A 25,095-nucleotide genomic window follows, 5' to 3' on the forward strand; every position below is an offset into this window, starting at 1 on the left:
ATTACTTGCTCTGTCTGCTCACATTGCTGCCAAGACATCCTGAAGTAAAATGGTTTCAAATTTCCCACAAGTTCTCAGAAAAAAAAAATTAAAAAAATCCAGAGAATCACAGAACACCCTGAGGTGGAAGGGACCCACAAAGATCATTGGGTCCAACTCCTGGTCCTGCATGAGGTAACCCAGGAATGCCAAGGCCAGGCTGGACAGGGCTTGGAGCAGCCTGGGACAGTGGGAGGTGTCCCTGCCATGGCAGGGGTGGCTCTGGATGGGCTTTAAGATCCCATTCCATAATTGTTATTCAGTGCAGCTTTACCACTAACCCTAACCACTGGATAAATTAATCCTCTCCCATGAAAACCAAAGAGGAAAAAAAAAAGATGCTTGGGAAGCCTTATGTAAAGAGCTCTCAGCTCACACAGTTTAAGTTCCTCATCTCAGCTTTAGTTTGCTCAGGTCTTAAGGTACTCCTGTAGCTTAATTTAATTTATGCCATTTAAACAGAGCACTTAATTAGATCAGCACTTGGCAGTGCTGCTCTGCTGAAAGGTCTGTTTGCAGTGTCCCATCTATAAATTAATTTCTGCAAGGTTTATAGCAGGACTCTGTTATATTCCCACAGGGTTTCAATTTAGAGTGGGTTTTGTTCATTTTTTTCCTCAGACACCCAGTTAAGGGAGCACTCTCTTTCAGCATTTACCTGAAGACATGGAGTCATTTTAATATTTCAATTAACAGGCAGAATTCATTATGTTTGAACAGGGTCACCATTGGGAACTGGGATGCACCAGCACAGAGGGGGCTTCTCTCAGTGTCTCATCAGCAATCTTTAAATTTAAATATACTCCTAAATACAATAATTGACAGAGGTACAATGAAACCATCAAGACACTGAAACCTGCAGAAGTTAATGACCATTCCCTATGCCAACAATCCCACCCTGAGTTCCCATCCGGCTTCATGAGGAGCAATTTTAGTGTTTGGCCATTTTATATGGGAGCTCTGTGCAACTGCTGCACTCCCAGTTGGAATTCTGGGAATTCTCCTGCCCACTGCAGGTTAGAAGGACTCTACAAATCCCTAGCACTGAACTGAAGCACAGGCACTTCCATCTGGTTCTCTCACATCCATGTTGCACCTGCATCATGCCACAGCTTTGGAAAGGGCTGTGCATGAACCAGCTGATGCCAAAGCAACAGGAACATGGAATATTTCCACCCAAGGATGAAGCTCATCCCCTCTGGCTGTATCAGAGAATCCCAGAATAGTTTGATTTGGAAGGGACCTTAAAGCCCATCCAGTTCCACCCCTGCCATGGCAGAGACACCTTCCACTGTCCCAGCTGCTCCAGCCTGGCCTTGGGCACTGCCAGGGATGCAGGGGCAGCCCCAGCTGCTCTGGGCACCCTGTGCCAGGGCCTGCCCACCCTGCCAGGGAACAATTCCTCATTCCCAACATCCCATCCAGCCCTGCCCTCTGGCAGTGGGAAGCCATTCCCTTGCATCACTGCACACCCTTGGAAAAAGCCTCGCTCCATTCATTTAGATGTTAATACTCCTGAATTTCTTTCTCTCTCCCAGTGACAGCAGAACTCCACAGCAAGAAGAAATCCCCCAAATAGATGTTACTACTTGGTTACTGCTCCTCTGGAGATGCCAGAGTTCCACTCTAAGCAATGTTACAACAAAATCTGGCAGAGCAAAGAACACAATGAACTTTGAGCCTCTTGCTGTTCCTCCTACTCCTCCTCTTTTTGGCTCAAATGAGGAATTCCTTTCTCTCTGAGCTCCCCTCTCCCATTTCCATAGGATGGGGCAGGCTGATCCCTGTCACAAAATGCATTTTGATTCCTCTGTGCACTGAACATTCACCACCTTGAACAGAACAGAATCTTCCAGAGATGTGAGCACAACAAATCAGAAAAAACCCACTTCCAAATCTATCCCAACTCAGAACGCAAACAAACAGAAAACCACTATTAAATGAATTTTTTGGTGTTCATTGATCTAAACAGGTTTCTCTCAATAACAAAAAACAAAAAGAAAGAATCCTGAAAAGAATAAAACTGCAAGCAGCCTCAAAGAAGCAGCTGTACCTCCTCCACGTCGTTGTCCAGCACCACAAGCTGCAGGAGGGAGGTCAGGTTCCGGTTATCCGAGATGGTCGTTCCCACCGGGGACGATTCCAGGATGAAGCCCTCGTAGGTAGACCTTGTGAAATAAGGCTTCTGGTTGTTCTCATCCAGGATCTCGATGTGGAGATTGGCAAAGGCAGGGAGAGGATGGCCATTGTCTTGTTCAGCCTAAAAAAAAATAAAAAATCATCTCATTGGTCAAAGGTTCCCAGTTATGAACGTTGACTGGGGATGGTTCTATTTAAGAGTCATAATTCAGTTAAAAAATGCCCTTTTTTTTTAGGTCCCCCTACTGTGGAACACAACATCATGAAAAGAGAAATACCAATTAAAAATTAGCTAGGAGACAAGAACAGGATCATCTTCCATGACAGTCACAAGAAACCCAAACCTTGTGCAAACACAGCTCCTTAAACTCTCAGGATTGAAACTTTTGGAAAAAGCTCTGAGGAATGAAAGAAAATTGGGAGTGCTGATTGCACAGCAGAACCCACAGCAACAGCAAGAAGAGTTAAACCCAAAAGGTGGGAACAGCACACATGGACACATTTGCTTCTTCTTTCCCTAAATCCATCTCTTCAGCATTACATGAGTGGGATTTTCATTTGCATTTTGTCTGTTTTTAAATTCCAGTCCAGCTGGGGTTGGAAGGGACCTTAAAACCCATCCCATTCCACCCCTGCATAGGCAGGGACTCTTTCCACTATTCCAGGGTGCTCCAAGTCCCATCCAGCCTGGCCTTGGATGCTTCCAGGGATCCAGGGGCAGCCCCAGCTGCTCTGGGCACCCTGTGCCAGGGGAGTTGTGGATGTGTCCAGCAAAATTCTTTACTTCCATGAATGACCCCCACATCTCAATGGCAGCCCTGCACCACCCAGGAGTCACTCCCTGGTATTTTTCACCTAATTTATTCTTATTCTCAAACTTCCTAAAGATAAAAGCACTAATTGCCCATTCCAGGGTGCTAGTCCTATAAAAACCTACAACCCTACTTTCTTTTCCTGGAACCTCTCAATTAACAACTAATTAAAGCAAAGAAACAAGGGAATTAGGAGATAAAAAGTAATTTGGTCTCCAGTTTATAAAGAGCAAACCAGCTTTAATTACAGTCCTGAACATGACAACTGCAGCAAGACAACAGTTAGGGCATTGAAAGAGTTTCCTGTTCCTATGGCCAAAATTTTTATTCCCAAAACCTGAATGCACACAGACCCTGGATCACAACACAGAGATTCCTAAATTCCTGTTGTTAACAGGACTTTCTGTTTGCAGAGGTTTTACTTCTAATCTGGTATTTCCCCCGTTTCAAACAGATAATTGCTCATTTTTCAAATCGAGAGTCCAAGGAATCTTGGTCTGGAAAAATCCCTTTGACATCATCATAGTTTTAAAAAATTTCTTATTTAAACTTTTCTTATTTAAACTATTATTCTTTAAAAAATTCTTATTTAGACTATTTAAATATTTTCTTGGTCTGAAAAATGTTAATTCTCTTTGCTTATAAAACAGCAATAATTTGATGATAAAAAGTCTATTAAAGAAAAAGGAATATTAAAACCTTCTATTTCAAATAAAAACAAATATAAGCATGATAATTGTTATTTTCTTCAAAGGAGGTGATGACACCTTTAGGAATCCATAAAAAACTCAGTCTTAGTTTTTAAGAAAAAACAGATTTTTCTTTTTAAAATAAAGCTGGATTACACTTGAACAACAGGGAAAAATGCCCAGTCCAGGTGATGCACCTCTGAATGAAAATAAACTACATGTGTCAAAATCAACATCACCAAAATTACCTGGCAGGACTCTGGCTCCTGACCCAGGAAGGCGAAACTCCAAAAACATCCGGAGATAGTAGTTTTGCCCCAAAGTACTGAAAGCATGAGAGAAAATCCCAGGAGAAGTCTGCTCCTCAAGCAACTCACACTGCTGGGATTCTGTTTTGTAAGCAGATGCATCATGGCATCACAGAATCCTGGAATCTTTTAGGATGGGAAGACTCCCAGGGTCATGGAGTGCCAGCTGTGCCCAGTGCCCACCTTGTCCCCAGCCCAGAGCACTGAGTGCCACCTCCAGCCCTTGCTGGGACACCTCCAGGGATGGGTGTAACAGTAAGGCAGAAAAATCATAATGAAAGTCTTCATAAAATCAGCCTGCTCTCCTAAAATCAGTGGCTGGCCTTGTCAAGCCAGCCTTTTGCAAGTTCCCACGTGAAAGCAATCCTGGTGTGAGCAGTTCCTTAACATAACAATCTTTTCCTGGGTAAAAAACAACCAGCACCTGTAAAAACTGTTTTTACACCTTTAGATAGAGAAATGAAAACTATTTTTTACAAACAACTTGTACACACTGAGAGTTTGAGTGACCAATCAATACAGAATAACAGCTTGTTAATAACCAATAAAGTCATTGGCAAGAAAGCTCCTGACCAATTGGAGTCCCACACAAGGTCTGCAAAATTATATAAAAAGGAGTTATGTGAATAAAGAATGAGCTTTTTCCACCAAGAAGAAAATGGAGCCCTGTGAGATTTATTCCAAAAGATGGGCACTGCAAAGCTCCCTGGGCAGCCCCTGCCAAGGCCTGAGCACCCTTTGCATGCAGAAATTGCTGCTGCTGTCCAAGCTGAGCCTCCCCTGGCCCAGCTTGAGGCCCTTTGCCCTTGTCCTGTCCCTGTTCCCTGGCAGCACAGCCCGGCCCCCCCTGGCTGTCCCCTCCTGGCAGGGAGTTGTGCAGAGCCACAAGGGCCCCCTGAGCCTCCTTTGCTCCAGGCTCAGCCCCTGCCCAGCTCCCTCAGCCCCTCCTGGGGCTCCAGCCCCTGCCCTGCCCTCCAGCCCCTCCAGGGCTCTCCTCAAGCCTTCCTCCCCCCACAGGACTAACAATGATTGTCCATCATTAAATTCTCTTTTCTTCTCCTTCTCCAAGTAAAATCAGTCCCTTCATAGCCCAAAGTTTCCATACAACCCCTGTGAGTTACTCTACAGGAACACTTAATGTTCCTTGCTATAAAGAGAGCCTAAAAAGAGGAAAAGGCAAACAGAGGGTCTCAATCTTCTGAACAGCTTGAAACACCACAATAATGGCCTTGCTTTAAAGTCCAAGTGAGCCCAGAGCTCATTCTGGGATAAAAGCAGGAATATTCACCCAGGAAGGTGTTGCAGGCTTTGTTGAAGTGCTGGGAATTGCACATGGCCAAACACAAAGAGAGTTGTTTGCTCCCAAAATTGGACTTCAAATTTGAAACCCTGGAGCCCAAAATAACAAAGCAAAGGAGTTCTTCCTCACTGAGCACTTCCACTCAAAGTCACTTCAGCTTTCCTTCGTGTTCACCAGTCAAAATGATGGATTAATTTTAACTTTTTTGTTTCCAAAGACACCACCATTTAAGGGAAAAAAGGAAGCTTTGTAAACAGCCACTTCTTTTGCTTTTTGTTTAAAACAAGGAATTTCATATTACAATGTGAGGAATTGATTTGCTTTCACATGTTCCATGAATCAGTCCTAGAAGCAGCACCTGATTACAAGCAGAGCACAACACTGCCCCCTCATAATGCTCCAAAAATATAAAAAAGCTGTAACATGGACAATTTTTTGCTCCAGTGCCCCATTTCTTGGGGTTTTTCTTAGTGTGGGAGTTGGGTTTTTTTTCTTTTCTTTGTTTTGTGGTGGTTTGGGGGTGGTTTTGCTGCTGTTTTTGGTTTTGTTGTATTTTTTTTTTAAGAGCTGAAGTTATACCTCATGAGAGTTGTTCCAGACACTGAGTCCTCTATTGAGAGTCCAAACCCTTTTCCCTCACATTGCCCTGTTAAGCACTTGCCTGGACTTGCTGGCCAAAGGTCGTTTCCTAACACATATTTTGGAGCACAAACAGCAAACAGTTTATATTTTCTTCACCCAGAAAGCCACTGATATCTAAGCCATAAAACATTTGAGTTCCAGTCCTTCAAAGAAAATGTTTTAGTGTCAAAATAATGGAGGATCTCACAAATAACTCTTCAAACTTCGACCAAGATACAAAAAAAAAAAAAAAAAAAAAAAAAAAAAAAAAAAAAAAAAAAAGGCAGCATAGGATTAGATTCTGGTAGTTAAGAGCAGTGAAGGAAAAAAAAGTGAAATGTGTTAATTCTGACAGATATTTAACTGATTTTATTACATCATCTGAGCTGAGTCTGCTTGTATCTGTAGTGTCCATAATTTTATCCTGATGGGAGATAGCAGGAAAGCAGTTCCAGGAGGGATGCAAGCAGTGAATGGGAGGCTGTGGGAATTAACAGGACAGCCAGGAAATTCACTCCTTGAAAAGCAGCAGATGAAACAAAAAATGAGAAATTGGAGCAATGCAAAAGGCTCCCTTTTGGAAGCACAGAGAATTCCAGGCTGGAAAGGACCCATAGATATCATTGAGTGCAATTCCAAGCTGGAAATGACCTACAGGGATCATCAAGTGGAATTCCAAGCTGGAAAGAACCCCCAGGGATCACTCCAGGCCCTCAGCACAATCCAGAGCTGGAATCTTCTCCAGCCAGTTCCCAGTGTCCCCTATCACTGCCAAAGCAGCAGGTCCTGTCCTAGAGAAACATCTAAAAAAGAGCAAAATGTGGCTCTTTAAAAAAACCTCAGAGTTCCCATTTCTCCATGGAATCCCAGAATCCACTTCAGCAATCCTTCATCCAAAAAATCTGTCCTAAGGTGCAAGGAAACGGAATTGTTTTAGCTAAGACACATCCATGCTGCTCCTTTTCTCCAGGACTACAGAGTTATCTGAAGTGTGAAACAGGCTAATTAAGAATAAATTAAAAAACAAAAACAACAACAAAACAAAAACCACCCATAAAACCTCCACCACCAAATGGAGGGGTTTGTCTTCATGCCAGATCTTTTATTTGATAAAAATGGGAAGGTCCATCACTGGAAGCAAAGAAAAACACACAAAAAACCCCAAAAAACAAACCCAAACCAAATTAATAATAAACCCCAAACAAATGAACAAAACAAAATTCCAAAAAGGTCTCTGTCCCCTCCAATCCCAACAGGAAGATGAGCAAGTGGAGCTGAGGGGAGAGTGGTGCATGGGGAAAAATGGGAGCTTCACACATCCCCCAAAAAAATTGGGATGTCAGAATTTATTCCTGGTGAGGAGCTATGCACAAATCCATGTGGAAGAAGAGCAGGGGGAGCTGCAAACTGAGCTCCAAGAAGATCTCAGATTTAAGGAAAGTAAAATGAGGCAGCAGAGGGAGGAACCAGATGGGCTTTAATGTCCCTTCCAAGCCAAACCATCCTGGGATTCTGTGATCTATTATTTAAATGGATGGGATTAAAATCAGGAGCAGGGAGAGAGGGAAGGAAGGGCAGGGTGACAAAGGGGCTCCTTTGAAAGGGGGGATCACTCAGTAAAACTCAACAGGGTGGGCAGGGTGAAAAGAAGAACATCATTTATCCAGATTTAGGCTCAACTTTAGGATTGGGTTATAATTCCCAAGGTCAGCATGCACAGCACGAGGAATGAAGCACTGAACTGGATTAAAACTTGGCTTAAGGACAAGGAGCACAGAATGTCTTCAGAACACAGAAGAAAAGTGACTGGTGTCACTGTGGCAGGGAAATTAAATCAGCACAAAGGGTGTCTGGACCCTGGGCTTAAAAAAAAAACCAAAAACAAAAACCAAAAAAACCCCAAATCATCCATTTTAGGGCCATGGGTAAAGGGTGACTTCAGTACCAGCAAGACTCGCAATGCTGCAGGGCAGTGAACAGTAATTACTGCTAATAATAATTATTAATTAGATTGTTTTCCAAATATTACACCTCTTCCTTCTTCTCTTGAAAAAACCCACCATATATGAAGCCATTAAGCCAAGTTTTAATTGCTGAATGTTTAAAATTTATACAGTAAGGGACTGTCTTTTCTTGCAGAAAGGAAACTTCTGATAATAAAAGCATTACAGGACATCCCAATTACGGATTTTAATGATTTCATTGCTCTGAGAGTTCTGACATAAAATTTAGGGTCAATCTTACTCATCTGAAAAAACATTTTAATGATTTAAAGAAAAAGTTTGGGTGTCCTGGACCATTTTTTTCCTTCATCACAAAGACAAGCCCTGTCCCTGCACTCAGATTTTTAATTCTACATCAAATCCCATCACTGTATTAAACACAAGAGAGGGGGAAAAAAAAAGCTGTCTCAAAGAAAATTAACTGAATTCTGAGTTCACCTAAGGGCTGAACCTTTGAAAAACTAATTTAAAAAACCACTTATTGTCCTTACCACCTACAGGAGATGCACAGCCAAAGGAATGATTTGGAAAATCTCAGCCTTGACAGGAAGAGGATAGACCAACTCTTAATGAAAATGAATTTCTTCCATTCTTTTCCTAATCTGTCACCCTGAGTACAAACCCCAAAATTTAGAGGATTGAAGAATAAGCACAAATCCTCTAAAATCCAAGAAAATTAAAGACATGGGAAGAGGGGAAATTTGGAGCTACCCAAACAAAGGTGACAAAGGTGAATAGTTGATGGAGCCAGGAGATCAGAACAGGCTGGGAAGAGAGAAAGGCTGAAATTCTTGCAAAAATCAACGTAACCTTGCAGATATGAAGTTTCTGAAGGGGTGAAAACAACAACAACAAAAAATTAGCTATTTCAGGACTTTTTAAGTCTTAAAACCTATGGAGCATTTCTCTATTTCAAGAACTTCCAGTCCAGTGAGCCTCAACTGATGGGCATCTCCTCATTGCCTGCTGAAATTGTGCTGTCTGAAATTCAGAATAAAACAGCCACAGAATCACCAAGGTTGGGAGAGGCCTTCAAGGTCAAGTCCAAGGCCAGCATCACCCCTAAACTGTGTCCCCAAGGGCCATGTCCTGATGTCTCCTGAGCATTTCCAGAGAGAATGACTCCAACACTACCCTGGGCAACCTTTTCCAAATCCTGACCACTTTTTAAGGGAAAAAGAAATTTTTTGATGCCCAATCAGAACCTCCCCTGGTGACCATGATAAGAAGAACAATTCCAAAATCCTGCTTGAGGCTGCAGCCAAACACAGGAGCCTACAGAAGCGGCTCAGATCTCCCTGGATTTCTCTTTTTATTACTAAACTTGTCTTCCATGAGCCAGCCTAGCCTCTCCTTTAGCCCAGGTCAGCATCCAGCCCCACAGCACTGCCTGTCAAATTTGAGTCATAGCAGGAATCCCAGTTTGGGTGGGAAGGGAATTGGAAAACCATCCCACTCCACCCCTGCCATGGGCAGGGACACCTTCCATTGTCCCAGGCTGCTCCAAGCCCTGTCCACCTTGGACTTGGACACTTCCAGGGATGCAGGGAAAGACAGAGCCTCTCTGGGAATTCCATCCCAGCCCCTCTCCACCTTCACAGGGAATAATTTCTTCCCAATATCCCATCTTGATTTCCTCTCTGTCAGCCTGAACCCAGTTCCCCTTGCTCTGTCCCTCCAGTTCCTGTTGCAGGGTCCCTCCCCAGCTTCCCTGAGATTCTGGAAGGTGCTGTGAGGTCTCCCCCCAACCTTTTTTTCCAGAGAAGAACCCGTTTTGTCTCTTTTAACCCTGCCACCTCCTTGTCTCAGTTAAGAGCTCCTCAACCTGGCTCTGCAGGAGAGGCTGCACTGCTGCTTCCTCATCACTCCCGCCAGCACTGGATTCTACAGGTGTCTATCCCAAGTTCTTCCTTCCTCACCTGCAGGAGCCTCTGTCCTGCCCTGTCCTTTTTGGGACACTGTGCTCAGGACACCTGGATCTGTTCAGAGCTGCAGTGCTTTGCTCCCTGTTCTTTTCTCTATTTCCACTAATGATTTCTAACGTTCCATTTCCATTTTATATGCTATTTTTTCTTTGGATCACCGAGCCAACCTTCACACTCTGTTCCCAGTTCCAACACCAAGATCTCACTCCCAAGTCAGGTCAGAACCCATCATTTTATATAAAAGTTCAGGGTGATCCTTTCTGGCATGTTTCACTTTATTTTTAAGCCATGCCTAATTTTATCAGCCATTTTATCACCGACTCACTTGTTCTTGCAAAATGCTTCTGTATTTCTGCTGTCAATCCCTGAAGTTCCATCCCAGGAAGTGTTTGGAAGACATGGGGGCCTGGAGTAGTGGTGGGATTGGCTGGGTTCATAGTTGGAATTGATGATTTCAGAGGGGTTTTCCAACCTAAATGATACTATGATTATATCTTTGTCTCTACAACCAGAATACATATATTGTATATATATGATGATTCTGTAATGCCTCATAACCAGAATTAGCTATTGCTTCAGGAATTCAACCATTGAGATCATTCCCAAGATCCTCTGGCCTAGAGCTCTCCTCCTCAACCTCCCTGTGTTTCAAACCTGATCATTTTTTGCCCTTACCAGTGGCTGGCAAACATCCTCTCCTGGTCTCTTTGTATTTCCACTTAGAACAGGAAACAGCCCTGTGCAATCACACCAAACATGGCACAGAAATATCCCTATTTCCTGCCTTCCAAGCTTTACCCACAGTTTGATCCTGAAGCTGATTCTGAAGCCATGCATTTTTCCCTGTAATGCAAGAATTTTTTGACAACTCAGAAACCAACAGACAGGAGGGATCAATGGAGCTCCCAATGGGATGAGAGAAACCAAACAACCTCCAGGAGAGCATCACCTCCTATTGTTTCTGCTGAGATCCATATCAGGAGAATCAGGGACATTGGGAACAGTTGAACTGTTGCAGTCAAGTAGAAAAATTATAAGATAAAGGCCACATAACATCAGGCTTGCTCTGTTATATGGATGGCTGGCCTGTCATTTCTTCCAAGCAAAGGTAGCACTTGGCAAGTTCCCAAGTGAGAACAATCCTGGTGTGAAGAGTTTGTTAACATAAAAATCTATTCCTGGGCGAAAAACAACCAGCACCTGTATAAACATTCATGTTAAATTGTTCACATATTTTCTTCACTGATTCTCATGGGATAGATTTAGAGAGATTTGATGGAAAAGTAAAATACCTTTTACTTACCAATAAAATAATTGGCAAGAAAGCTCCTGACCAATTGGAATTACAGATGAGGTCTGTAAAACTGTATAAAAAGGAGTTATGTGAATAAAGAATGGGCTTTTTCCTGCATGAAGAAAATGGAGTCCTGTGTGATTTATTCTGATATAGAACTACACTGGGACAGCTGGGGGCATCTCTCTGATCCAAAGCACCTCCATGAGAAAGGAACCAGAGAACCACAAAGTATCCTGAGCTGGAAGGACCCACAAGAATCGTGGATCCAACCCCTGGCCCTGCCCAGATTCCCAGCAATCCCATCCCAGGCATCCCTGGAGAGGTTTCCAAATGCCCCTGGAGCTCTGGCAGCCTTGGGGCTGTTCCCATTCCCTGGGCAGCCTGGGCAGTGCCAGCACCCTCTGGGGGAAGAACCTTGCCCTGAAATCCAACCCAAACCTCCCCTGGCACTCAGGCACTGCTCCATCCATTCCCTGGGTCTGTCCCTGCTCACAGGGAGCAGAGTTGGAGCTGCCTGTGCTTCCCAGTTTGGCTGGAAATGCCACTCAGTTCAAAAATTCCAGCCAGGAGAAATTCCAGAGTAGACACTACAGCAGCAATGTCCTCCATCACCTCTTGCACAATGGCATCCCAAACCAATTTCCCCTCTAACACTGGAATTGCAAGCACCCTGCTCCACTCTGAGCTTCTAAACAACAGGGATACACAGCCCCACTGTAGAGCTGTTTCTGAGGAATTCTCTGTCACTGGGTTCCTCCTGGGAACCACAGGGATACATCCAAGGGATCCAGAAAATGCCATGCAACAATCTTCTTCAAAATCCTCTGTGTTGCCCTGGCATGGTGTTGAAGCACATTTCTGTGGAGAAGGCACCAAAACAACCCAAGGGATACAACCAATTCTTTTTCACAGAATTCCAGACTGATTTGGGTTGGAAGGGCCTTAAAGCTCATCCAGTTCCACTGGCCAGGTTGTGAGACTGTATCCACTAGGAGCCATAAAGCTCTTACATTCAAGGAAAAGTCTTTTATTAATAAAAGTCAGGCTACAAATGTTATTTGAAGCTGGGACTCTTATCTTACCTTTTCCCTCTTCCCCCCCCCTATTTTTTTTAATAATGTAATTGAAATTTTTATTGAGATGCCCAAGTCACATAAATCCTCCCTAATTTCCCAAATACAATCAAATACAACAGACAATGGTTTATGAATTGACCAGCCAGGCTGGATGAAAATCCACTCTAGAACTACCAATTTAGTTAAATTGATAGCTAAATTGATTTAGTTAATTATCTAAACTACTCTAAAGCAATCAATGCAATTTCACCAGTACACAGGTGCCCACATGAGATCACCAAAACACTCCCCTATTCTTCCACCTGATGTTCTAAAAATCAAAGCATTTTTAGTCACTAATACAATGCCATTAGAAAAGGAAAATCAATTTCTGCAGGAGAAATAAAATGCTTTCCTTGATTTTGGATCTGACAAAGACACATTTTCTTTAAAGGAGAGAAAACCTGATGTAGTCCTGGATAAGTAGCATAGACCAGAGTGGTACAACCAGAAATGGAAAAGGTCTGTGAGGTTGGGGAGGTTCTGGCACAGATTCCCAGAGAAGCTGGGGCTGCCCCTGGATCCCTGGCAGTGCTCAAGACCAGATTAGACAGAGCTTGGGGCAGCCTGGCACAGGGGAAGGTGTCCCTGCCCATGACAGGGGTGGAACTGGATGGGCTTTAAGGCCCCTTCCAACCCAAACCAGTTTGGGATTCTCTGCCCTTCATTAGCATCAAAATATTTCCAGTTTTTTTTTGTTTTTTTTTTTTTTTTTTTTGGTTGGTTTTTTTTTTTTTTTTTGCTGTTGCAACTCCTACAGGTTTTATAGCAGCTCTGAATGGAAAAATGTCATGATTTTTCCTTAATGACTGGATATCAACCCACTGCAAACACTGAGGAGAAACTCCAGCAAGTTGATCAAAATTGGCTCTTCCTCAGGTCTGGTGAAGTCTCTAAAGCACAGGAATTCCATCCATGAGCACTTCCCTGCCTGTGCCAGCACATCCAACCTCCCACAGCCCATCCTCTTTGCAAATGGATCATAATGGAAGTGCCAGCTTAGATTCTGGCTGATTGATAAATAACCCCTGCTCAAATAGGAAGGGAGCAAAGTGCATCAATTTGATTAATTCTCCCAATTGCTTCATGCTTAAAAAAAAATAAAAATAAAACCTGTCTGGCACTTTTTAGAGCTGGTAACAAGAACAATCTCATGTCCACAGTGCAGTGGTCATGTCACTAATTTTAATTAAGCCCTTTCAGTTTAAAGGTTTAATCGACATATTATGGCAGCTTTGCTGTTACCCCAGTGAAATTTCAATGGGAACTCCCCCAAAACTCCACTTTTTTTGTAAGGAAGTTGTAATAATGCCCATGGATGCTTGGCAGGGAATGGAAGTGCTAAGAACTTCCATAGGAGGCCAAAATTGTTTTTCTCCTTGCTTCTCATCTAATATATTCCAGAGGTAAAGAAAAGCTGAAATCCAGCATTTCTGATTAGGATGTTTAGTTTTTTTCATTGTCTCCCTCTTTGAGAATTCAACATTTATCAGCAATGCAGGTGAGTGCCCCCATTTCCTGCCCACCTTCTTTCCTGCATTCAAATATTCTTGTATTGACTTAACCACCTTTTCCATTTTACAGTTTTCCATAATATCTTAACAGAAGAAAAAAAAAATTGATCTTCGCATATCAGAGGGAATATTTTAAAGACTAAACTGAGCACATGCTGCAAAAATAGCATATTTTCTGTTTGAAGGGAAACATCACACCTTGCACCCCTCCAGATAAAACAGAATCAGATCCTACAACTGCAAGAAATGAGAAATGTGCAACACAAGAAGCTGAAGGTTTGATTTGGTACAAGCCTGAGCCATTATTCCAATAGTCCCTGAAGGATACAGCATAAAAACTTTTATTGTTTTAGCAAGTGGCACATAATCATTCTTACAGAGTGATCCTTTTCCTTACTGTTTGCTTATTTTCCCTCACTGCACATTTACCACAGCAACAGGAACCTCCTAAACCCCATAAACATGGCCATTAAAGACTGGAGTTGCTATTTAGGCACAGAAAATACCCTCTCCCACCAGTTAATTGATTTTTTAATTGACATATTGTGCAGTCAAGGTTTGGGAAGAAAGAGCTACAGGGCTTTAAGCTGTAACTCCTTAAGGATATGGAGAGTCATGGAATGGTTTGGGTTGGAAGGGACCTCAAAGCCCATCCAGTGCCACCCCTACCATGGGCAGGGACACCTTCCACTGTCCCAGGCTGCTCCCAGCCCCAGTGTCCAACCTGGCCTTGGGCACTGCCAGGGATGGGCTGTGCTTTAGAGCTTTTCCCAGTGCTAGGAGCCGGATGGGCAGCAGGGCAGGGAGGGATCCTGGCCCTGGGGCAGCCCTGCAGGCACCTCTGGAGTGCTGTGTCCAGCTCTGGATGCTGAGCACAGCAGGGCCAGGAGCTGCTGGAGCTGAGCAAGGGCCTGGAGGCTGTGGGTGCCCAGGCAAGGCTGAGGGAGCTGGGGCTGCTCAGCCTGGAGAGGAGCCCCAGCTGAGAGGGGCCCTCAGGCCTGGCTGGCCCTGGCTGCAGGGAGGGGCAGAGCAGGGCCCAGGCTCTGCTCCGGGGCCCAGCAATGGCCCCAGAGCCACGGGCAGGGCCTGAGCCCAGCAATTGCCCTGCACAGGAGGCACAACTTCTGCCCTGGGCACTGCCCAGCCCTGAGCACATTGCCCACACAGCCTGGGGGCTCTCCTCCCTGGGGCTGGGCCACAGCTGGCTGCACACAATGCTGTGCCCTGGCCTCTGGCATGGCCCTGCTGGAGCAGGGAGGGGACACCAGGTGCCCTCTGAGCCCTGCAGCCTCACACACCCTGGCATCCTGTGAATATTCACTACTCAGATATGAATTATTCACTGCTACCCCAACCTGACCTGTGCTAATGATGCCTCAGGTTTTAGCTTTTCTGTTTTTCAGATTCTGTGCTGCTTTGGTGTGTGGGTCTGAACTTCACATTGAGGGATGGCGAGCTCTGTGCACAGAGCAGGGAGACAAAACAATTCCTGCTCCAGCTGGGGGCCAAGGACAAATGATCCAAATCTCAGGCCCAAGAGCACAAACAACGTGGGCTGGAGAGAGAAAAACAAGGATGGGACTTCATAACCTAAAGCTGTAATTGGACAATGAACTCCAATATGCAAATGGAGCAGAACTGATCAAAGTGACAGACCCCGTGACCAGGTGTCCATTTTGTGCCCATTTTGGTTCACCTTGGGTACAGCCCTGGCTGGGCTCTTGTGCTGCCCAATATGGGTTCATGGAGGCTTTTTAATAAATCCCTGCTTTATTCTTTAACCCTGTCTGGCCTCTGTTCTAGGGCAGCCTTCACAAGACATGACTGGGATTCTGTGAACACTCACACAATTATCTGTATCACTATGTTCCAAAATGGGCTGTGAACTGAACACATGAAACAGAAACCAGCTGCATTCTTAGAACAAGAGGGCTCATAAAAAGCAAGAGGACAAGTGATGCTGAGCTTGTTCACACAATGTAAAGTGAAATGTTACAACTCTGCCAGGGTTCATTCCATTTCCACAAATGCTTCACACCCTTCTTCCCCCCATGGAGCTAAGTGATGCCTGACAGGGGGGATCTAGAGAAGGGAAGATGAAGCTAATATTGTGCAAGGATGTCAGGAAAGAAGCCAGGAAAAAAAAGGGAAAAAACCAACCCAGAAAACTCCACAAACAACCAAACGAACCTCAGCAGGTAAAAGAGGAAAAGGCTAAAAAGGAAGAGAAAAATCACAGAAAATACAAGCAGGCCCACCCTACATTTTCTCAGAGCTTTTTGTTTTCCAAAGTATATAAAAACACTGAAAAAATTCAGCCCAAATTACCTTAATAACCAAGTCAAACTTCTGGTGTAAATCCCTATTTATTGGCTTGAGGAGCGTCAGTTCAGCCGTTGTGAGATTCATATGGAAATACTGGGGATAATCCTCAGGAGTACCTGCAAAAAAAGACATTGAGGTTTGAACAGCTCTGAAAGGTTTAGTTCAGCAATGTGCTTATTTTACTCATTAATCAAAGGAACAAAGCCTCATTCTGCTATTGGAAGGATAAAATACTGCCTTATGTGCACATGGAGCTTAAGGATACTATGAAGTCATGTGTTTAATATTATTATTTGCTTACTCTCCAAAACCACAAAGATTCCTCTCAAGTGGCACTCCCTAAGTACTTGATAACAACAGGAATATTATTAACAGCACATAAATAATAGATATAAGTAATAACAACATGGTAACAACAGATAGGTTATTTTAGAAATCATTCTGGGAAAAGTCTCTGCTCAGGGAGGAAGCATCAGATGAAAGCTCAATTTACTGTCAGTTTTAAGTGGTGTTTTCTTGGCTGTGGATTTCCAGAATATCCTCCAGAAGCCTCAGAGCCTGAATGGATTTGGGAGCCCATGGAGATGGAGGAAGGGCTGTGCCTGGCAGCTGCAGCCCAAAAATGCACCTGTGCCTAAAGCCAAAAGGTTCCAGCACCACAGCCTGGCACAGGAGGAGGGAAAAATCCCAGCAACAGCAATTCTGAGCCCTGGGACACTCAAAGAAATGGTGCAGAAGGGCCCAGAAACCCCAAGTGTTCCACACAGAGTGAACTCCAGCACTCCCAGCTCAGCAACACTGGGAGAGCATCCCAAGGAGCCAAAATTCTGATTATAAGAATCCTAAAATCTTGAGGGTTTTAGGTCTGGGAGCAGCCCTGACAGCAGCTGAGGGCAGAAGGGACTCCTGGCTCAAGGAGTAAGAGCCCCCAAAATAATCCCTGAGCCCCTAAATCTGCTCTGGCAGCAGCACAAACCTGGCCCTGCCAAACCCTGCACCCAGCCAGGGCTGAAATGTAAATTGAACACAAAGGAAGATAATTTTCCTAATAAATGCTGCTGGTTTTTGTTCCCTTTACAAGTGCAATGGTTAGAAAGTACTTTCAGAAACCCAGGAGATAAATTAATGTAATAATTTAATTTGCAATCCTCCAATGACAACCAACCTCTAGATAAATAAATTATACACATAATTTTATCTATACAATATATATTATATATAATTTATTTATTAATCTTTATATATATAGATATATATAACCAACCTCTAGATAAATAAATTATACACATAATATATAATATACAATATATATTATATATAATATTTTATTTATTTTATTAATTTTATACAATATATATTATAATTATATACAAGATATTAAATATTATATTATATATTCATATCTTTCTCCTTATATATTATTTTTTTCTGTGACTCTCCTAATCTACACCAATATCATTGACCCAAAAAGCAGCAAAAGAACCACCATGGATTATTTTTTCTCTTAGACCACCAGCACAAATTCAGAGTTTCAAGCTCCAGGTCCAGTATCTCCTTGCCCTGCCTTTTAATTTCAAGCTCTAATTAATTAATCTAATCTTTGAAGAGCTCAAGACACCCAGTAGGAGATCCAAAATTTTGGCAGCAAACAGATTGCTGGTGTTAAAGGCTGCACATCAGCAGGACTGCTGCTGAAGCTAAAAAATGTCACAGAATTAGGGACTAAATGCAAAAATTCTGAGAAAGGAGGAAAAAAAAGTGCCCTAAAGGAGAACAAATACGTAGGGGAGGAGGGTAAGAGTCACAAAGGGGTCTAGAGAAGGGAAGAGGAGGTTGATATTGGGTGAGGATGTCAGCAAAGGATCCAGGGGAAAAAAAATGAGAAAAAGCCAACCCAAAAAACTCCACCAACAACCAAACCAACCTCAGCAGGTAAAGGAGGAAAAAGCAGCAAGGTGGAGGATAGAAAAATTAAAAAAAAATAGGGATAACACAGGTGGATGCCCAAAATCCTGACAGGGGATTCCTGCTTAGTTCCTGCCCACCTCAGGAAGAAATTCCTGGATTTTTAAGCTCTGGGGGCCAGCTTTCCCAGGAGCAGGGATATCTGCTTCTACATGTACAAAATAATTCCCATTTTGACAGCACAGAGCAGCCCTCAGCCCAGCTCTGCCTGTGCTGAAACCCAGGGATGAGCTCCTGGCTCCAGAAATTCCTTGTGTTTGGAAAGGCTGAGGGATCAAAATGGGAGGGACAGCAAGGAGAGAAGGAAAGGACTCCTCAATTTGCATTTCCAGACCCAGAGGAGAGGTTTTGTGGGGCTTGAAATGGATACAGGACTGGAGAGGATCCTCCACACCCCCTTCCCAAAAGTTATTGTGCATTTTTGGCTCTTTCTTTAAAATATCAACCAAAAGTGCCCAAAAGTGGCAGCAGAAATCACAGAGCCAGTTCCAAGGGCAAAAAAAGCCTATGATTGAAAGGAAAACTTGGCTTTTCTCAAGGATTGACCCCAGAGAAAATGAAGGCTTCAAATTGCTCCTAAAAAGAAGATTTCACTAGTAATTTACTATTAAACATAATATATTTTACTATTAAAAAATAAAATTTCCTAGTCAAAATAATAAAACTTACTGGTAGAATCAATAGCACTGGTAATAAAAACTTAAGGAAATAAATGGAAGGGCCTTGCTTCATACCTGGATAAGTCCAGGGAATGTGGGTGCATTGCAAAGACCCAAAGAAATAAACATTTCCAAAAGCCAAGGACTGGAAAAATTAGTGCATTACCAAAAAAAAAAAAACAAAAACAAAAAACAAAAATACAAAAAAAAAAAACCAACCAAAAAACAAACAAACAAAAACACAAAAAACCCCACAAAAAAAACCAAAAAACCCCAAAACCACAAAAACAAAAAAAAACAAACCCACCCCAAATATCCCATTCCCAAACCTTAAATATATCAAATATCCACAGTGCCCAGAGCATGTGCCTTGCACAGGTGGGCAAAAAATGAAGCAAACAAAAGAGTCAAATTTAATAAACTTAAAATCATTCAATAACCCTCATTGCACAGGTTCAAACCTCCCTGTGTTTAAAAAAGGACATTCCCAAATATCTAATGGAGAAGGAGGTTGAGATCTAAAGAAAAGGGGGGAGAAAATCCACATATTAAGACATATCTGCAAGGGCTGTTTTCTGTGAAACTGCTTAATATTTTCTGAGGCTAAAACAGAAACAGCAAATCCTGGAAGAGATGAAGGCAGACTTAAAATCCAAAAAGAAATCCTTAGGAAGAGCATGGGGGAAGGAAAATAAGGAAAATACAAAGAGAAAACCAGACACGAGTGGAAAAAAAAAAAAGAGCAAAGGGAGGGGGAAAAGGAGGGAAAAAAGAAAGTACAAAGAAGCAAACAGGGGAAAAATGGAAAAAAATTAATTTTAAAATAAAAATGATATAAAGTTAGAAAAATAAGAAAGGAAAAAGAAATGAGGAAAAAAGATGGGAAAATTAGAAAGAAGAAAAAAGGATGAAAAACAAAAAAATATGAAAAAATGAAAATATAGGGGAAGGGGAAAGAAGGAAAGAAGAAAAAAGGAAAGGAAGGATAAGGAAAATATAAGGGAAAAAGAAGAAAAGAGAAGGAAAATAGGAAGGAGAAAATAAGGAAAAAAAAGGCAAAAAATGAAAACAAAGAATAGAAAGGAAAAGGTGAAAAGAAAAAGTAGAAAAAAGGAAAATGTGAGGGGGAAATGAGAAAAAAAGAAATGAGAAAAAAACTATGTGTAAAGAAAAGAATAAAAAAGGAAGATAAAAGATCAAAAGGTTAAGGAGGAAGGGAAAAAGAAGGAAAAAAAGAGGGAGGGAAAAGGAAGGAAAACAAGGGGGAAAGAAGGAGAATGAGAAGAGTGAAAGAAAATGGAAGAAGAAATAAAGAAAGAAAAAAACAAAGGAAGAATGAAGGAAGAAAGATGGAAAAGAGAAAAACAAATAACAAGGAATAGAAGATAAAATGTAAGGAAAGAAAAAAGGACAAAAAGAAAAAGGAAAGAAGGAAAAAGAAAGGGGGAGAAAGGAAGAAAAAGAAAAGTCCCCAAACCAACCTAAATTGCTGCACCACCACACCTTTCTAAATTATTTCTTGGAGGTCAGAACAGCCACTCCAATATTCCAAACATCCCAAGTTCCTGACACACAATCTTTAATAATTTCACTCCTGAAGAACTTCATCAATTATGAAAAAAACCTTAAAAACTTGGCCTAAACTTGGCCTTGGGGTGGAGCTGTCCCTGCAGAAGTTAGGAATAAAACCAATTTATGACATTTATAAAAAAGCCCATTTGCAGAGCTAAACCTCCACAACGTGGCCCTCAAAACCCTCACTTGCCTCTCTCCTTGGCTGGGAAAACCATGGAGCTCAACACAGGGAAGACAGGGAAAGATGGGATTCTACAAAACTCCCCCTTTCCAAATCCCACAGAAAGGTCCCTGGGTGGATTTTGGGACCAGCCAGGCAGGTGGAACCCTGCAAGAGCCAACCATGGTCACATCCTACAAACCCAGAAACAAATGCCAAACACAGGGAAGCAAAAGGAAAAAGAAGACAGCAGCATAACCAACTAAATCAATTTTAAATTACAAAGGAAAGCTCACAGGGAGCAAAACTGGAGGTGGATGTGGTAAGATGCTTGGAGCTGCCCTGTGCCACGTGATTTTTGGGATGAAATCTGCTCTAATTGCCTTTTTTCAGCTTCTTTTTTAGTCAATGGAAAGCACATGCCAGCAGAGCTCTCCTTTCCTTCCCTGTGTTGATCCATTCACTAAACCAGACAACAATTCTGGATTTAATCTGAATAAACACTAATAAACAACCACATGAAATCAACTTCCACATGGCAATTAAACACCAACAGGCAGAAAAACAATTCCAAACATCCCACTGACCACAAGAGCAATTTTTAATCAGGGTTCCACTCTCCCAGGCAATCTTTTCCTGGCTGCTCATAAAGAGATTGGGAAGGATAGGAAAAGGAGCAGACACCAACCAACTAGGATGGAGTAGAGGATGCCAGGTCGATCTGAAGGAGGCTGGATGTTTCTGTCCTGGTCTATGGCTTGGATGGGTGGAGTGACACTGATGGGATTCACATGGGCCTGAAATGAAAAAACACATTGGAAACAGAGCAATTAGAAAGCCAGCAGGGAGATCTGGAGTTTAGCACAATAACATCTCACTGGGAAGAGTATTGGAGGAGAAAAAACCTTCAGAATGAGAAGAAGATTTACAACTCATGGCCCCTTTAAATCCAAATTAACCAAGCAACATGAACATTTCTATAGCAGCCCCAGGACAAATCCTGGAGGAAAGGAATCACAAAACACCCAGAATGGCTTGTATGGAAGGGACCTTAAATCCCATCCATTCCCACCCCTGCCATGGGCAGGGACACCTCCCACCATCCCAGGCTGCTCCCAGCCCCATCCAGCCTGGCCTTGGGCACTGCCAGGGATCCAGGGGCAGCCCCAGCTGCTCTGGGCACCTGTGCCAGGGCCTGCCCACCCTGCCAGAGAAGGATTCTTTCTTTATATATCACCTAAATTTCCCCTCTGTCAGTCTGAACCCTGTATTCCTTCAGAGCCTGGAATAAGCTGTGAGGTCTCCACACAATCTTCTCTTCTCCAGCCCCAACTCTCCCAGCCTGACTCCACAGGGAAAGTGCTCCAGCCCCCCCATCAGCTTAGAAGCTGATAGTAAACACTTGATAAAGGAAGCTCACAAATACTTCACTGCATTTCTGTAAATAGTCCCTCAAATCAGGGATTTCAGCCATCACACAGGGAAACACAGCAAATGCCTGAAAACAGCAAATTGAACTGGAGCATCACCAGGAGCTGGGGTGGCTGTGATGCACAAATACACACTGGAAAAGAAACTTAAGGTACAGACATGCCACAGTTGAGAGGACCACAATAGACAGAGTATCAAAAAGCTTCAGACCACACAGAGCAACACCTCACCAGCTCAGAAGGCTTCAGGTATCTGCTCCCACACAGTAACACCCTAACACTGCCAGCAACTGCCCTTGCTGTGCCTCAGCCCAGCCTTTTATCCCCTCGTGCTGATGCACTGCACCTGTGTGCCCTCTGCTCCTGTGTGATTGGTCAGTGCCCCTGGGCTCATTAAGGCTCATTAATTTCAATATCACTCACCTGCTTCTCACAGCTGCAGCTCCTTAGGGATGAGGCTCAGCCCCGCTCCCAATGCCCACAGCCCCTGTGCCCACGCACCAGCCCCGTTTGCAGGAGGTGCTGGCACTGCCAGGGCAGCCCGAGGGGTGGGTGGTGGCAGCTGGGGACACGTCCTGCACCATCTGGAATGGCAGCAGCCCAGCAGGGCCACAGGGCCCTGGGCATGAACTCCAGCCCTTTTCCATGGGATACAAAACTCACCACTGACAGCAAAGGTGTGACTCACACAGAGGAAAGTTTCAGGCATCAGCACTTGGTTGTTCTTCAGCCCAGCCTTTTATCCCCTGATGTTGATGCACTGCACCTGTGTGCCCTCTGTTCCTGTGTGATTGGTCAGTGCCCCTGGGCTCATTAACAGCTCAATAATTTCAATATTGTTCATCTGCTTCTCACAGCTGTAGCCCATTGAGGATGAGGCTCAGCCCCACTCCCAGTTACCACAAACTCTGTACCTACACAGACATTGCAGGGATATCTACATTGGACAAGTGTGGATGGGTGTGGGAACAATTCACCATTATTTGGAAGTGAATTCAAATGTTTAACATGAGATAGAACTGTAGAATCATGGAATGGTTTGGGTTGGAAAGGATCTTAAAGATCCAAAATTCCACCCCCTGCCATGGGCAGGGACACCTTCCACTATCCCAGGCTGCTCCAAGCCCTGTCCAGCCTGGCCTTGGACACTTCCAGGGATCCAGGGGCAGCCACAGCTTCTCTGGGAATCTCACAGGGCCTCCCACCCTGCCAGGGAACAATTCCTCATTCCCAATATCCCATCCATCCCTGCCCTCTGGCACTAGGAAGCCATTGCCCCATGTCCTGCCCCTCCATCCCTTGTAAAGAGTCTCTCTCCATCTTTCTTGAAGCTCCTTCAGGTCCTGGAAGATCACAGTGAGGTCACCCCAAAACTGGTGCCAGCTTTCATCTGTGTCAATCCAGCCTCCAGTGGCAACTCCAGAGCTGCCGCTCCCAAGTCCCACAGTTTCAGTGACCTTGGCTGCTCAACCAACCACAAATGTGCCACACGTGGATGTGTGCACACCAGGCTTTCCCCTCCCCTTGGAACTTTTCCCTGCATGACAAAAACCCTTCATGAGCCCTGTGAAAAGCCAGACACCCCTTTTTTTCCCCACATACAACTGGTCCTGGCAGCCTTTCCTTTGGAAAGCTCTGTGTTCTGCAAGAGGGGGAACAGGAATGAGACGAGTCCACGCTCGGCCAAGTTTTGGCAGAGCTGTCAGAAATCATCCTGCTGAGAGCTGGAAAGGAGCTGGGAGAGCTTTGGCACTGCTCAGGGTAAACTTAGAGGGAAAAGGGATGAGCCAGGAGGAGGAGAAGGAGCCAGGGATGGAGCAAAGGCAGTTCATTGACCCCTTGTGGGCAGCCCCATGGGCACCTGCCATCACACCCCAAGGTGTGTCCCCCCCCAGGCATTTCCAGCAGGTTTCTCAAATCCAGAGGCTCTTCCAGCCTTTTCCACACCAAATTAATTTAAAGTAGAGACATGTCAGGGATAGGCACATTTAAAAAGTGAGAATGGATGCTCTTGGCCTCCCAAACTGGGACTGGAAAGCTCCTCACTCCACTCCTGCTCGTGGCTGCTGTCCCTGTCTCACTGGCCAGGTCCTTTGTCATCACCCAATTCCATTTGGGATTCTCTGAAAAATTAAACTCTTAAAAGTATAATGAGGGAGACGAGCTCAAAATAGGCAGAAAGAAAGAGAGAAGAAGATATATTTGACATCTGCTTGAATTTTTAAAAGGCTTTAGGATGGCACAGAAGTTGCATGGGAAGAAAGATTATGCAGAAAACTGACCAAGACTAAAATGCTATTTTTAAATCCACAGATTAGTTGGAGCCCTCTCAGAAAACTCCACATTTGAGTTAGAAACACAGCCACAACAAAACCAATCCCATCTGTTGGTCTGGGTTTAAATTCAGTATTAATGCCCAGAGCAGCTGTGGCTGCCCCTGGATCCCTGGCAGTGCCCAAGGCCAGGCTGGACACTGGGGCTTGGAGCAGCCTGGGACAGTGGAAGGTGTCCCTGCCCATGGCAGGGGTGGCACTGGATGGGCTTTAAGGTTCCTTCCAATCCAAACCCATCTAAATCTCCCCCCTGTCAGTCTGAACCCATTGCTTGTGTCCTGTCACTCCAGTTCCTGTTGCAGGGTCCCTCTCCAGCTTCCCTGGATCCCTTCTGACCCTGGCTGGGACTGTGGGGTCTGCCCACAAGTTTCTCTTCTCCAGGCTGAACAGCCCCAACTTTTATAATTTAAAACCGTTTTGAATTAAATTGGCTGATGTGCCTTGAAGGAAAACTCAAGGTGCTTTCATATTGCTTTAACGATCCCCAGACAATGCAGCATCTTTTTCATTCAAATTTAGAAATTAGAACTAAAAAACCATAAAACAATAAAGCAGCCATTACATTAATAAATGGGTAATAGCACGTTAAGAAATTAATCAAGGCACACATAGGGAGCTTAAGAAAGTGTGTATATGCTTTAAATCAGAAATAATTCTTTTATAAATGAGGAATCAAAGTAGGAGTCTTCCATAGGCATCCAACATCCCTGAAAGAGGCTGAAAAATCCCCTACCAGGCTCCTTCTCAGGAGCTTCATGAGGAGATGGAAGCTCATTAAAAGGAAGGGGAGACAGATTAATGAAGGAGTGAAGTGTCTGAGGTGCCCATGGGTGCCAACTGGAGGCAAAGCAAGAGCACCAGGTGGTTTGGCAGGGAAAGGCTGGAA

General features: G+C 43.8%; 1 protein-coding gene across 3 annotated transcripts in view; it reads right to left on the reverse strand.

Moving 5' to 3' along the window:
- PCDH15 (protocadherin related 15) overlaps positions 1 to 25,095 on the reverse strand; it is a 642,625-nt gene that overhangs the window by 147,462 nt on the left and 470,068 nt on the right. For all 3 annotated transcript variants that reach the window (XM_071438580.1, XM_071438579.1, XM_071438578.1), the window contains 3 exons: positions 21,135 to 21,243; positions 16,091 to 16,203; positions 2,093 to 2,299 (listed from right to left, as the gene is read on the reverse strand). In XM_071438580.1, coding sequence (XP_071294681.1) covers positions 2,093 to 2,299; positions 16,091 to 16,203; positions 21,135 to 21,243 — 429 coding nt within the window. The remainder of the gene's footprint in view (positions 1 to 2,092; positions 2,300 to 16,090; positions 16,204 to 21,134; positions 21,244 to 25,095) is intronic.

Source organism: Agelaius tricolor, unplaced genomic scaffold, assembly GCF_023055355.1.
Source record: "Agelaius tricolor isolate 1412-34295 unplaced genomic scaffold, bAgeTri1.0.p SCAF_13, whole genome shotgun sequence".
NCBI classification, from domain to species: Eukaryota; Metazoa; Chordata; class Aves; order Passeriformes; family Icteridae; genus Agelaius; species Agelaius tricolor.